This window comes from Lytechinus variegatus, chromosome 3 (genome assembly GCF_018143015.1).
Source record: "Lytechinus variegatus isolate NC3 chromosome 3, Lvar_3.0, whole genome shotgun sequence".
Lineage (NCBI taxonomy): Eukaryota > Metazoa > Echinodermata > Echinoidea > Temnopleuroida > Toxopneustidae > Lytechinus > Lytechinus variegatus.
Genome location: NC_054742.1, coordinates 60,452,081 through 60,464,119, shown reverse-complemented (window position 1 = coordinate 60,464,119; position 12,039 = coordinate 60,452,081). Strand labels below are relative to the sequence as shown.

Below are 12,039 nucleotides of genomic sequence, written 5' to 3'. Positions count from 1 at the left end.
GTATAGCTTTGGTAAAGGGTCAATAATGTGATTGATAATCGAATATCATCTAATATGACAGTCTTACTGAAGCGTAGAGACCGTTAGATATTTTTCCAACTGCACTTCTCTGAAAAAATTTCAAATATTCAAATCTTGGATATATAGCGCCCTCTCTCGGCGAAGCTTGTTTTAAATTAAAAAAATGGGCATTCAAGCACTTATCTTATAAATTTAGTGATTAGATATCCAAAAGTTACAGACAAAGAACATATCTTGAAAGTTTCAGCCCATTCCATGATTTGGAATAGGATTTAATTGAAAGACAAAAACACACAGATATTTTAATTTGATCGGGTGACCCGATCAAGTTAAATTTCCAGGTAAAATCGCAAAATTTATCCTGTAAAACACATTTTCATTTCATATCCTCCACATCATAACTGTTATAGGGCATATCCATTCATATTAGCTAGCAATGAATTGGAATAGTGATAGGTGCATTTTGGTGGATTTACCAAAACTATACACAAGCTTTAAACTGTTTAAGGCCACGTCGAAATCATGAAATATACTATATTTCATTAGGAGCTATGACCAAGCAGAATAAAACTCCAAATTGCACGTATTTTCACGGCTATCCTGCTGAATATATTGGCCAGTGATGAGCTCAATGAAGCCCATTTTTCGATCTTCTCTTCCTTTTCTGAGGCAAAATTTATCCTTGTCCCGTAAGCTGCGGAAATACACAGGTTAATTGTATTTCGTTGCTTATTCGTTTTTCATTGGCGTACATTTTTTGTTCAATCTTTACGATAATGTCTCTATCAACATATAAGCAACTACCATGTGTAATAAATTATGATTGAATACCAAATGCATAAACTTGCCGAAGATATGATATATTTGTTTGCCGACTTGTCTACAGAATAAAAATGCGATTTCTTGACTTCCTATCTATTTAACTTATTAAACAAAATTGTAAATAATTGAATATGTGGACATAATAAATGCTACATGAATAAAGATACACATGACTACTCAAACCCTTCTTTGTATCTAGCCCCGTATATTTTGTAAAAATTGAAAAAGTGATATAGAACCAAAAAGGGGTCACCAGTCGTACGCATAATCGAGTGTAACCCACGAACATGCAGCTTCATGACCATATTGCTATTACGATCAGAAACTGTTCGGTTTTTTTTATATTAAGCAGTGTTTGTAATACTACCGATAGCAATGTAATGATGGCAGTAATGAGATTTGTACAATACAGCAAGAGAAACTGCTCTATAATACTTTTCACGTTTAAAAGTCATTCTTGAATAAATGATATAAGATATAGTACAGTGGACAAGTATTAAGTTAAAGGCAGTTGTTTTTTTTTTCAATTCGGTTCTTGATTCATGTTTTTACCCCGCTATAACGGTAACTCTAACATGTTGTACATAATATATATGTATATATCCAGATACTGTTTTAAATTCTCCTACAGACAACATTTTGAAATAGAATCAGCTGCATAATATAAAAATAGCGCAATTTAATTGAATACTTTGTTTTCATAAAATATTATTTGCCAAGAATATCCCGAGTATAAATAAGACATCTTTATATACAGTTGATGTGTGACAATCTAAACATGAATTCAAATTTATGATAATGTATATAATACAGAGCTACATGCATACTGAGCACAAAGTATTGTGATATTGATATGAAAACGCAGATTACCCTCGGTTAAAGTATACAGCATAATTATACGAATCAATTTAACATATAACAAACAGTACTATTGAATTCAAATAAAGTATGTGTGAGTGTGTGTGTGTGTGTGTGATTTTTAGCCCAGTATCAATCAGATATGAATATTTACGTCTGGGACCGACCTTTAATGTCACCAACCGGAAGACCTGACCAGTGGAGCGGTTCATGAAGGACTCGTCGGACGTTTTATCCGACAAGTCCTGTTTTATCAGACAATTACTATAGTAACAGTGCGTCTCATCCAATCAAAATTTAAAGTAAAAATGTCAGATCTGACAACTTTTTAGACAAAATGTTGATGAAACGCTTCCCGGGCCTCAAACCCGGAACCTCAGTAAAATTCAAATTCATATAGAATACATTTTATACTCTCAAAGACGTGTGTCATTGAACTCGGTTTCTACGTGCATACTTCGGGGTATACCTCCGTTTCTAGTTCTTTCCAAAGGAGCCCTGTTCCTACCATCCAAGTCGTCTCTGGTCCGTCTTCGGTTGTAAGATATACCTTGAGAGGTGGACGTTGTTCGGTTTCTATGGTTATCGCGGGAAGAATGCCTTCGTGTCTTGCTCTGATTTGTAATCGCCTCGTAGTTATACTCCACGCTAGAACTGTCCACCATGTGGCCTTGGGAAGCCTTATCCCTACTGTGGATACCGTTTGGATGAAACGTCTGCAACGCCTGATCACCGTTGGAAAGACTTCGTCCATTGCGGATATGATCCGTCTGGTGAGGATGCCTATCCGCAGGACCGATGTAATACGCTTGTGGGTACAGCGCTTGTAATTCAATCGATCGAGATCTCTCTTGCATGCGGGCCTGTAATGGAATATTGAGAGCAGGGCACAGTCTTACAAAGAGTTACGATTGATCCGATCGATCACAACTATGGATGGCCAGCAACGTCAACATCTATTATGCATGTTTGTTCAAAATATTTTCTAGCTATGATGTATATTCATGCATAAATTGTTTTCTTGAAAATTCACTGTGCTTCTCCTTATTTACAGAGGACATTGTGCGAATTTCCTGTAGAAATATTTATGACATAGATGGATTTCCATAGAGTTACGATTGACTGGATCAATCGTAAGTCTTTGTAAGATGGACCCCAGGAGTACAATTTCATGTTCGCTTCATAATTTCACAATGAATGTGTTTGGTGATGGGAAAAGTCAGATAACTTCACTGTAGATTTTGGAGAGCCACTGGATTGTAGAACGAGATGGGTCTGATGGTCATTCCGTTAACTCATGTTCGTCGTACTACCAACGATATTACTGGCATTTTTTATCTTAGCCATTCAAATTCAAGAATCTTAGTAGATTATGACACATGTCGGTAAAAATAACGGACAAGACGATTCGTGAATTAGACAGGCTTTCGGGGTTAATCAAAAGTTTATATATCAAATTAAATGAGTATTTCTTGTCAACCAATAATAACTTTCCCTGTAATAGTAGGATATAGCTGCGAGTTTGTTTCTGAATCTATCAGCTGCTGCAACAACTACAGCACCGTGTTTCCTTTTAACTGATCATTGTAGACATGGCTTTAATAGAGCATTTTCATTATCACCCAATAATATATTCTGTGATTTTCTTGGTCGAATACAAAGACCTATGCCTACCGATTTTATATAAAACACGATTGATAATTCTTCACTGGTTTCTAAGATCCACCAATTTGGACCTTTAATTTCCACTTGTTATTTTCATGGTAAACACTATCCTAGTGAAAATTTTTAAGTTCAGATGACCAATAACTTGTCTTAGAAACTTCGTGTGGTTCCCACAATTCCCGAGTTTGAACTTCGAAAGTTAAACCCAAGTCTCTTTAAGGCAGCGTGTAACATTGCACCCAGTACTACAAACTAATATCTAGGAGTGGCTACTTACATTGATTTCTTTGCTGAACCGAAGACCCAAGGTACTGTTCTTCAACGTTCCTTGATCATGGTACCCCGGTGTCTTGTCCTCCGTGAAATACAACTGCTTCAAGTCACCGTGGTATCCATTCGCGCTCTCCATGGCCATGTTATGGTGGGAAGATCTCTTGTACCCCTTCAATTGATGAAGGCGTACACGATAGTATACGACAAGGACGATGGTGAAGACGGTGAAAGCGACGATTAGAGTGACTGTGGGTACGAGTATGGAGATGAGTAGGACACTGGACGAGTCGGAGCATAGACGTCCAGAATACCCGACGGCGCAGCTGAAGGAAAAGAAGATAATGTCCATGGTTATATAGCTGTGGGCCCGTACTTATTGTCTATTGTGCAATCCACTTTTTTCGATGTTCCTATTTAAGATTGTAGTTACCGAAACCTCGGTATTATATTCTACCGCCACATTTGCATTATCCTTCTCTTTCGCTTAGACATAACAGTCCACAAATTGAAATGAAGGGGAAGTATTATACGTCGAAATTCTCATGCTTTTTCCAATAAGGTTTTGCAATTTGATTCACAAATTTCCATGATTCTATCATGCACTTGGTAAGTATGCTGTGGGATCGTCGAAAATTATTGCATTCGATTGAATAAATCTATTGGATAATAATAGTTGATTCATTTAAATCTGTACATATCATCTAATAAATTGGGGGTGATGGTTATACCTGCATGTGAAATTAAAGTTGTTGTAATCAACAGTGCAACCGGCCTTGTTCTCGCAGGGGTTTGGTGTACAAAGTGCGTCCAGATCTGTCAGTATGACGAGGTAATACACACAAAAGCATAATCATAATAATGCTAATATATTAAGTTCAGGTGAAAAAAATGAAGTGCGTATTCCTATTCCTTTATAACTTTTCCAAATTTCCTGAATATTTTCGTATTAAATGAATTGAGTCGATAAAAAACGTAGATAAATGACTCAGATTTTGCATTTATTTATTCATTTATCAGCAATTTGTCAGTATAAGGAGATCAGTCAGAAAACTGATTTACATCATGGTCCCAACATCAAAATACTTTATATAGAAAAAAGATATATCAAACTAAACCTAAATTACCTGAAACGATGTTTTTAAAAATTTACAATGCAGTACAAGATAATCAATAATCTGTTATGTAAAGATGGATTATATTATGTAGCGAGGTTATGTAATAGTGAACCAAGTACAATGTTTGGATACGAATCATGAACCAATGGAAATTATTTGAAGAAAACAAAATGATAAAATCAGGATAATCAAATACATTAAAAGGTTCCAAGAAGGAAAAATTGTAGTCTATGTGATGTGATGCAATATTTGCTATCACTGTTTGGTTTTACTTGGCTAAGCCATCTAGGGCCTGGTGGCCTCAAGTGCTATACTAGAGCTTCAGTCTGTGAATTAAGTGCTGACCGGACTTGTCCCTTAAATTGTTGGTGAACGAAGCTGCAAGCAAGAGGCCTCCGGGCCTCATCTGGCGCATTTGAGGACACCAATAGTTGATGCAATTGAATGTATACAATTCTATACTTTTTGTTACTTAAGATTTATATTTACATCTTACTTCTGACAATTGTAAGCGTTGTGATACTTTTTGTGTATAGCGCATATAAATAACCGCTTATATTAGTACACACAAAATGTGAGAAAGAGCATAAATAAGTGGAATACCTCTGGCAGTCTCGCCTGCATTACTCTATTCAATATAGAAGCAGTGCTGACTTTGAAAACTATTAAATGATTATTCTAAAAAAACACATATGATAAAATGTTAACATTAAATGACCTTTAACATTGGTCAAGTGACCTGAAATACGCAAAGGATGTTCAATGATTCATTCAATCAAGGTTGCCATATTTGAGACAATTGCTTCAAAGTAACATTCAGTTCTGGTCATGTGACCTTATCATGAAAGAAAATACCTTAATTTTTATTATTCATGTCCTATATATAATATAATACAATATTCACATCGTCAAAATAGCAGCCCTTTTTCAGACAAGAATACTTTAATATACTAATAGCAAGAAATTATACGCAAATGATATTTGAAGAGTCCCTTAAATAGCACAATAGGTACGAATATCGTTGAAGTAAAACATGGCTTGAAATAAAGCATTCATAGTAAAAGAAACAAAAACTAAAAATTGGAATGTCAATAGGAATATCATTTTTCATGGTGAAATTAATTCAACAAACCAACAAAACAAAGTTGAAAGCTCACCATTATTGGCTTTGTTACGATACTGCAACAGATAACAATGAAAAAATTGAATTTAAATTTGATTTTTTCCTTTTTTATTACAGGAAATAAATCATGTACTTCAAAACCAAACAATGATCTTACATCAATCTCTTGAAGTGTCCGATGTACAATCCAGGGTTATAGTTCACAGTTAAAATAGTCCAGTATATAATCCAGATAAGATCCAAGTTGGCTGGCGAAAATTCCTTACATTAAAGTTCACAATGATGACAGTGATAAAACTAATTAAGCACGATGAATAACAAGAGTCACTGTAACCATGGTAACGAGTCGAAATGTCCGTGAAGACGATGTTGATGATGATTAACAGTCAAATTCAACAATCCATGGGTTGAAAAGCGTTTATTAAACAGGTTGATGATCTCGATGAGAACTGAGAATTCCTCTCTCAAAATAACTGCAAACAGTTCATTGATGGCGGGTAAATAATTCCACAGAAGATAAATATTCCAGGTGGAAATAAAGTCTGCTCTGACATAAAGTCTGGCGTGAAACTCTGTGTTCTGATCTGATGTAATGAAGTGATCTGATGATGTCCTTGCTTATATACAAATTATTAACTATTCTAGAGGCTTCTAGTATTGACCATTCTGGAAGCTTCTGGTATTGTCTTTAAAGGACAAGTCCATCCCAACAAAATGTTGATTTGAATAAAAAGAGAAAATCGAACAAGAAGAACACTGAAAATTTCATCAAAATCGGATGTAAAATAAGAAAGTTATAACATTTTAAAGTTTCACTTATTTTTCACAAAACAGTGATGATTTTATGCACAGCTCAGTGTCATGCAAATTAGTCAGTCAATGATGCCCATCACTCACTTCTTTTGTTTTTATTATATGAACTATACAATATTTCATTTTTTTACAGATTTGACAATAAGGACCAAGCTGACTGAACCATATATTCTTAAACAGTGCTGATTACACATGTTCAGGGAGGAATTATTAATTCACTTGACAATGAGGAGAAAATTAGAATAGTTCATATTTCACATAATAAAATACAAAAGAAATAGTGAGTGGATGACATCATCAGTCTCCTCATTTGCATACTGACCAGGATGTGCATATAACTGTTTTGTGGCATTAAGTGAAACTTGAAAATCTCATAACTTTCTTATTTTACATCCGATTTTGATGAAATTTTCAGCATTATCATGATTATTTTTGTTGGATTTTTCTCTTTTTATTCAAAACTATTTGTTGAGGTGGACTTGTCGTTTAAAAAGAACATTCTCCTTCTTTCAGGAGCAGTCAAATTCCAGAAGACTCTTGAATGACCTCAGTGAAATTAACAATGTCAACAAAATAGCTAAGCCTATTGTTTATTTTCACTACCAATACAAGTCTATTGTAAAGTAATCTCTATTGTTTAGCAGTATGTATTGTCTCTCTTGGGACATACGAGAGATAACAAAGATTATTCAAAGATTACTCATGTGTAACAAAGCTGTACTAAAGAGCCTTCTGGAACATTCTTAATAATTCCATGCTATAAATGTCCTTAAAGGGGAAATAACTAAATAAATTAATGTAATTGCTTTTACAATTCTTGTATATAACAGTTTCATCCCCCCCCCCACAGTGATTGTCTTTGAAAATAAGCAATTATGCTTCATACCTGATAAATCTACTGAGATAACAGTAAACTCGTCCACAGCGAGTAAAGCAGCCTCGACCTGTGATATCAAATCGTTCATAGTGATGGCCGAAGTGTACATGATACCGAAGAGTAAGTTCATTTGCAAGACGTCGTTCGTACAATTCTGAGCACTGACGGTCGTGGCGTTGACAAGATACGTTGTATCGAGTTCTTGTATTGTCATTTCAAACTGGTTTTAATGAAATTGATAAAACAGGACAGTGGGAATATGTTTAATTTTTATTCGAATGATCATAATGAAATTGGGTATACTTTTAGAACATGTAGAATGGTGGATATACTTTTTTATTTCATTAATTAGTTGGGAATTGATATTCTTTCTCGAATAAAAATGTATTCCCCTTCTTCACCATTCAGTATACCCGTCCGGGGGGGGGGGGGGCTACTTAGCATAAATGTATGATACGTATGTGCCTCGGTCGAGACCCCATTTTCAGCCGTTCTAGAGCATCACCAATTTGTGCGCCCATAGATCTCAGCCTGTCGGGATGGCGAACTCGATCGACGAGGAGTCATATGAGTTCCAGAGACCCCATTTTGGTGTGGTCAGTTCCAGAGCAATGCATTTTTAGCAATTATTGATTCAAGGGCCGTTCCGGAGACCCCATTTTAAAGACCCATATTTAGTGGGCCCCTTATGTTCGACTTTGATGTGACACCGAAATGTTTGTGAATTCTAACCAAAACAATTCAGATATTGGTGAATATGTTTCCGACAAACATAATTGTCGCCTTTTCAAGGCGAATTTCAACTAATTTCCACTTGCTTCATCCAACCTATACTATGGTTGTGTTCAGTTACTTACTGTTCCTTGATCAGTAAGACAAATGACAACTGTCATTAATAATTTAAGCATCAATCAATTAAGCAAAGATAATTGGTATTGATTAAAAAAAATTCATAGCAGTTTGTGACACATTGTGACAACTATTTTTCCCTGTCAAAATCACATCATTATATCCTAATTTAACTTCGGGGGGGGGGGGGGGATGTAGTCAGATTATATTCTGACGGGGCTGTGCGAAGCAATACCCACATCCATGGGTTCTTTTGCTGTAAATAGGCACTTTTGTCGAAGGATTTTTTTTAACTGGGCCCATGTTTAGGAATGTCGAACCTTATAGGGATGGTCCGGGCTGAAAATATTTAGATCTAAGTAAATAGAGTCATATTCACAGAGCAAAATGCAAAAAAATCATCAAAATCGGAAAACAAATAACAAACGTTATTGAAGTTCAAATTTTATCAATATTTTTGGGAAAACAGTAATATGCACATCATCATGAATATTTATTAGGTGGGCTGATGATGTCACATTCCCACTTTCGTTTTTTCGTATGTTATTACATGAAATCATAAATGTTTCTTTTTTAATACATGCGTAAATGATTTGTCTCCGTTATGATGAAATAAATTGCAGCAGTAAATAGCTAATGCACTTAATCAGTTGTCAATACGATTGTTTTAGTTATTGGTAGAAAAAAATGTGACTAAACCTAATTTCATGTGATTAAAAAAAAAGCTGGGATATGACATCATGAGCCCACTTAATGAATATTCATAAAGGCATACATAAAACTGTTTCACCGGAATAATGCAAGTGTTTGAAATTCAATAACTTCGTTATTTGTTATCCGATTTTGATCAAATTTTCAAAATTTGGCTTTGTGAATTTACTCTTTTTATTAAGATATAAAAATCTTAAGCCTGGACCATCCCTTTAAATATTACACATGGAAATTATCCGTTAGTATAGAAATGTTATAAACACATACCAAATTTTGAAAAAATTGAAAGAATTGAGATTTCCTATCGTAATTAAAGTCCTTGAATGACATCATTAAATCCTTCATTACAAACTTATTTTGACTAACATATATAACTTACAAACCAATGAATTTCCCTTCACATTTTGCTTGTTTTGTTTTATTTATTGAATTCATTTTAGAATTAGATGTAAGAATCCCTTTGAAAGTCATTACCTTGATACCGCACCAATTAGGAAACTTGAAGCGGTTTTATGATGGTTTAAGATTTCTTACCGTTTCTTGGACTTTTGCCACGGCTGCGTTGTCCAAAGGCAAAACATCTCGCCGTTTTCTCCCAGTTTCATTATCGGTATTTATGCTAGACAAGTTTACACTAACAGGTCCACCTGAAACTGCATTTCCAAAATGGAAAAAGACATTGATATTTGGTATTACAATGCACAGGCACACATTTGTCAATTGTATACATCCTAAACATACACAATTTCCTACGTTTTGTTTGCATAGAAAACAAAACAAACAAAACGGTAGACTGCAGTATATACAATAATTATTTGTACACTGTACATCAAAGCGCTGTAAAATGAGCGGATGAACTATAAGCTGGAAGTTGAAAACTCATATACTGACTTTCATAAATTCTAATGAATCGTATATGATATGAAAGAGAAAAGTATAGCCCTTATTTTCCATATAGTTGCAAATTGTGATCAGTCATTAATGAATGATTACCATTCAGTAAGTGTGATAATGCATAATTATCTTTTTCATATCTTTCTGTAATCATGAAGCGTAACTCGCAATGCTGCACTGATCATGATTTATTTATTTCTTTTTTGACAGTTGATACCACTTGATTTCAATAAAATTCTGAATCTTTTAATCTGTTTTAATAATTCTAATAATTTTGACAGAAAATGAAATATGGAAAAATGAATCAAATTACACCCCTGTACAAAGGTCAAGGAGTCAACACTAGTCACATATCCATCCATTTAAAATCATTTGCGAAATGCGTAATACCGACTGAAATATTAGGAATTGTATATCAACATTAAACCATTTGCTTCTCTAGAAAAGTATGAAATAAATCATGATTCATTGAAACACTACGCACTACGCTTCAGTAACCAAAGCAAGGTCTTAAAATATACATTATTGCTTATTATGATTAATAATCATCCATGCGTGAGTGATCAGTATTAGTTTTGGAACTAGGTGCAAAGTAAAGCCTGTCTTTCTCTCTTCATACGATTACGATTCAATTCTATGCTTCAATTATAATTTATTTCTCATTTTTTGACAGTTGAGTTGATACGATTTGATTTCAATAAAATTCTGATCCTTTTCTTCTGTTTTGATAATTTTGACAGAAATGAATTAATAAATTTATTTGCACCCTTTACAGATAGTCAATGAGGCAACAACAGTCAGATATGGTTTGTCTGCAGTCGTTTTGCAAAAATACGTAATACTGATTGAAATATTTTCACGAATTGCATATCAAACGAAAACATATATTCTCATGTCTCGGAAAAGTAGGAAATCGGTCATGTTCATCGAAGAATTGCGTGCTAGATGCTTCAATTATCACGGCAAGATCAAAAAGTATGCATTATTGCATCATGGAGCTTAATACATGTAGCTCCATGATTGCATAATATGATCCATAATCATTCATGCGTGACGGATCACAATATGCAACTAGGTGCAAAACAAAAACTGTCTTTCTCTTTTCATATTATTATAATTCATTCTATTTTATGATGGCCAAAATAGGAAGTTTGGGGTTCCAACATCGTTCATCTTCTCATTTTGTATTGTTGTAGACACTGTTTGTGAAGGATCAACATCATCTCGGGTTCTTAGACCAATGCTCAACATTTTGTATATTTATAAAAAAAATCGAATTCGATACATGATAACAGATGCAAGATTTCATATCCAATAAATACATTTGAACAATTTGGGCAAATTCAGCTTTCCGTCATTGATTTTGTATGTTAAAATAATAAGTTCGCCATACCATCAGGAAAATGTGATAAATATTGGTGTCGGAAAAATGAAGTCTCAATGATGTATTAAGCCCCCCCCCCAAAAAAAAAAAAGAAAACACCAGTCTTCTGCAAAGGTGAATAAATATAATCTTTACCTCCACAATCTGGAGCTCTTGGCTCCCACAATCCGTTAGTGCTGCAATAACAAGTGGTTGTTCCTGTAGTATTGTTGCATCCGAATGTACAATATGTGCCCGATGCCACGGTGTCCCCTGGCCAGCATCCGGAGACGGAATTCACCATTACATGAGTAGGCACTATACAGACTGTTAATGAAAATCATAATCTATTGCTATCAATACTAACACAAATGGTTGTTCGGTTATTGGTAAAATTATTAAAGAACAAGTCCATCCCAACAAAACGTTGATTTAAAAAAAAGAAAATTCAACAAGCATTACACTGAAAATTGAATCAAAATCGGATATAAAACAAGAAAGTTATGACATTTTAAAGTTTCGCTTAATTTCACAAAACAGTTATAATGCACCTCCTGGTCGGTATGCAAACGAGGAAAATGATGACATTATCCACTCACTATTCATTTTGTATTTTGTTACATGAAATATGATATATTCTAATTTTCTCGTCATT

The 12,039-nt window shown here is 34.4% G+C and overlaps 1 protein-coding gene across 1 annotated transcript; it reads right to left on the bottom strand.

Moving 5' to 3' along the window:
* Positions 1-677: 677 nt before the first annotated feature.
* On the bottom strand, positions 678-11,688 carry LOC121412098. The gene is made up of 6 exons (XM_041605007.1): positions 11,541-11,688; positions 9,662-9,780; positions 7,577-7,787; positions 4,368-4,452; positions 3,644-3,962; positions 678-2,564 (listed from the first exon to the last, which is right to left on the bottom strand). The coding sequence occupies exons 1-6, from the start codon at positions 11,686-11,688 to the stop codon at positions 2,118-2,120; spliced, it is 1,329 nt and encodes a 442-aa protein (XP_041460941.1). The 3' UTR covers positions 678-2,117.
* Between the last annotated feature and the right edge of the window lie 351 nt (positions 11,689-12,039).

What these genes read in the sequence shown, in the direction of transcription:
- LOC121412098 (XM_041605007.1), bottom strand. Translation starts at nt 11,688, where the DNA reads ATGGTGAATTCCGTCTCCGGATGCTGGCCAGGGGACACCGTGGCATCG. An exon ending in TGGCAAAAGTCCAAGAAACG is followed by an intron (nt 7,788 to 9,661) that starts GTAAGAAATCTT and finishes CATTAAAACCAG; the next exon opens with TTTGAAATGACAATACAAGA. An exon ending in AACTTTAATTTCACATGCAG is followed by an intron (nt 3,963 to 4,367) that starts GTATAACCATCA and finishes CTTTTCCTTCAG; the next exon opens with CTGCGCCGTCGGGTATTCTG.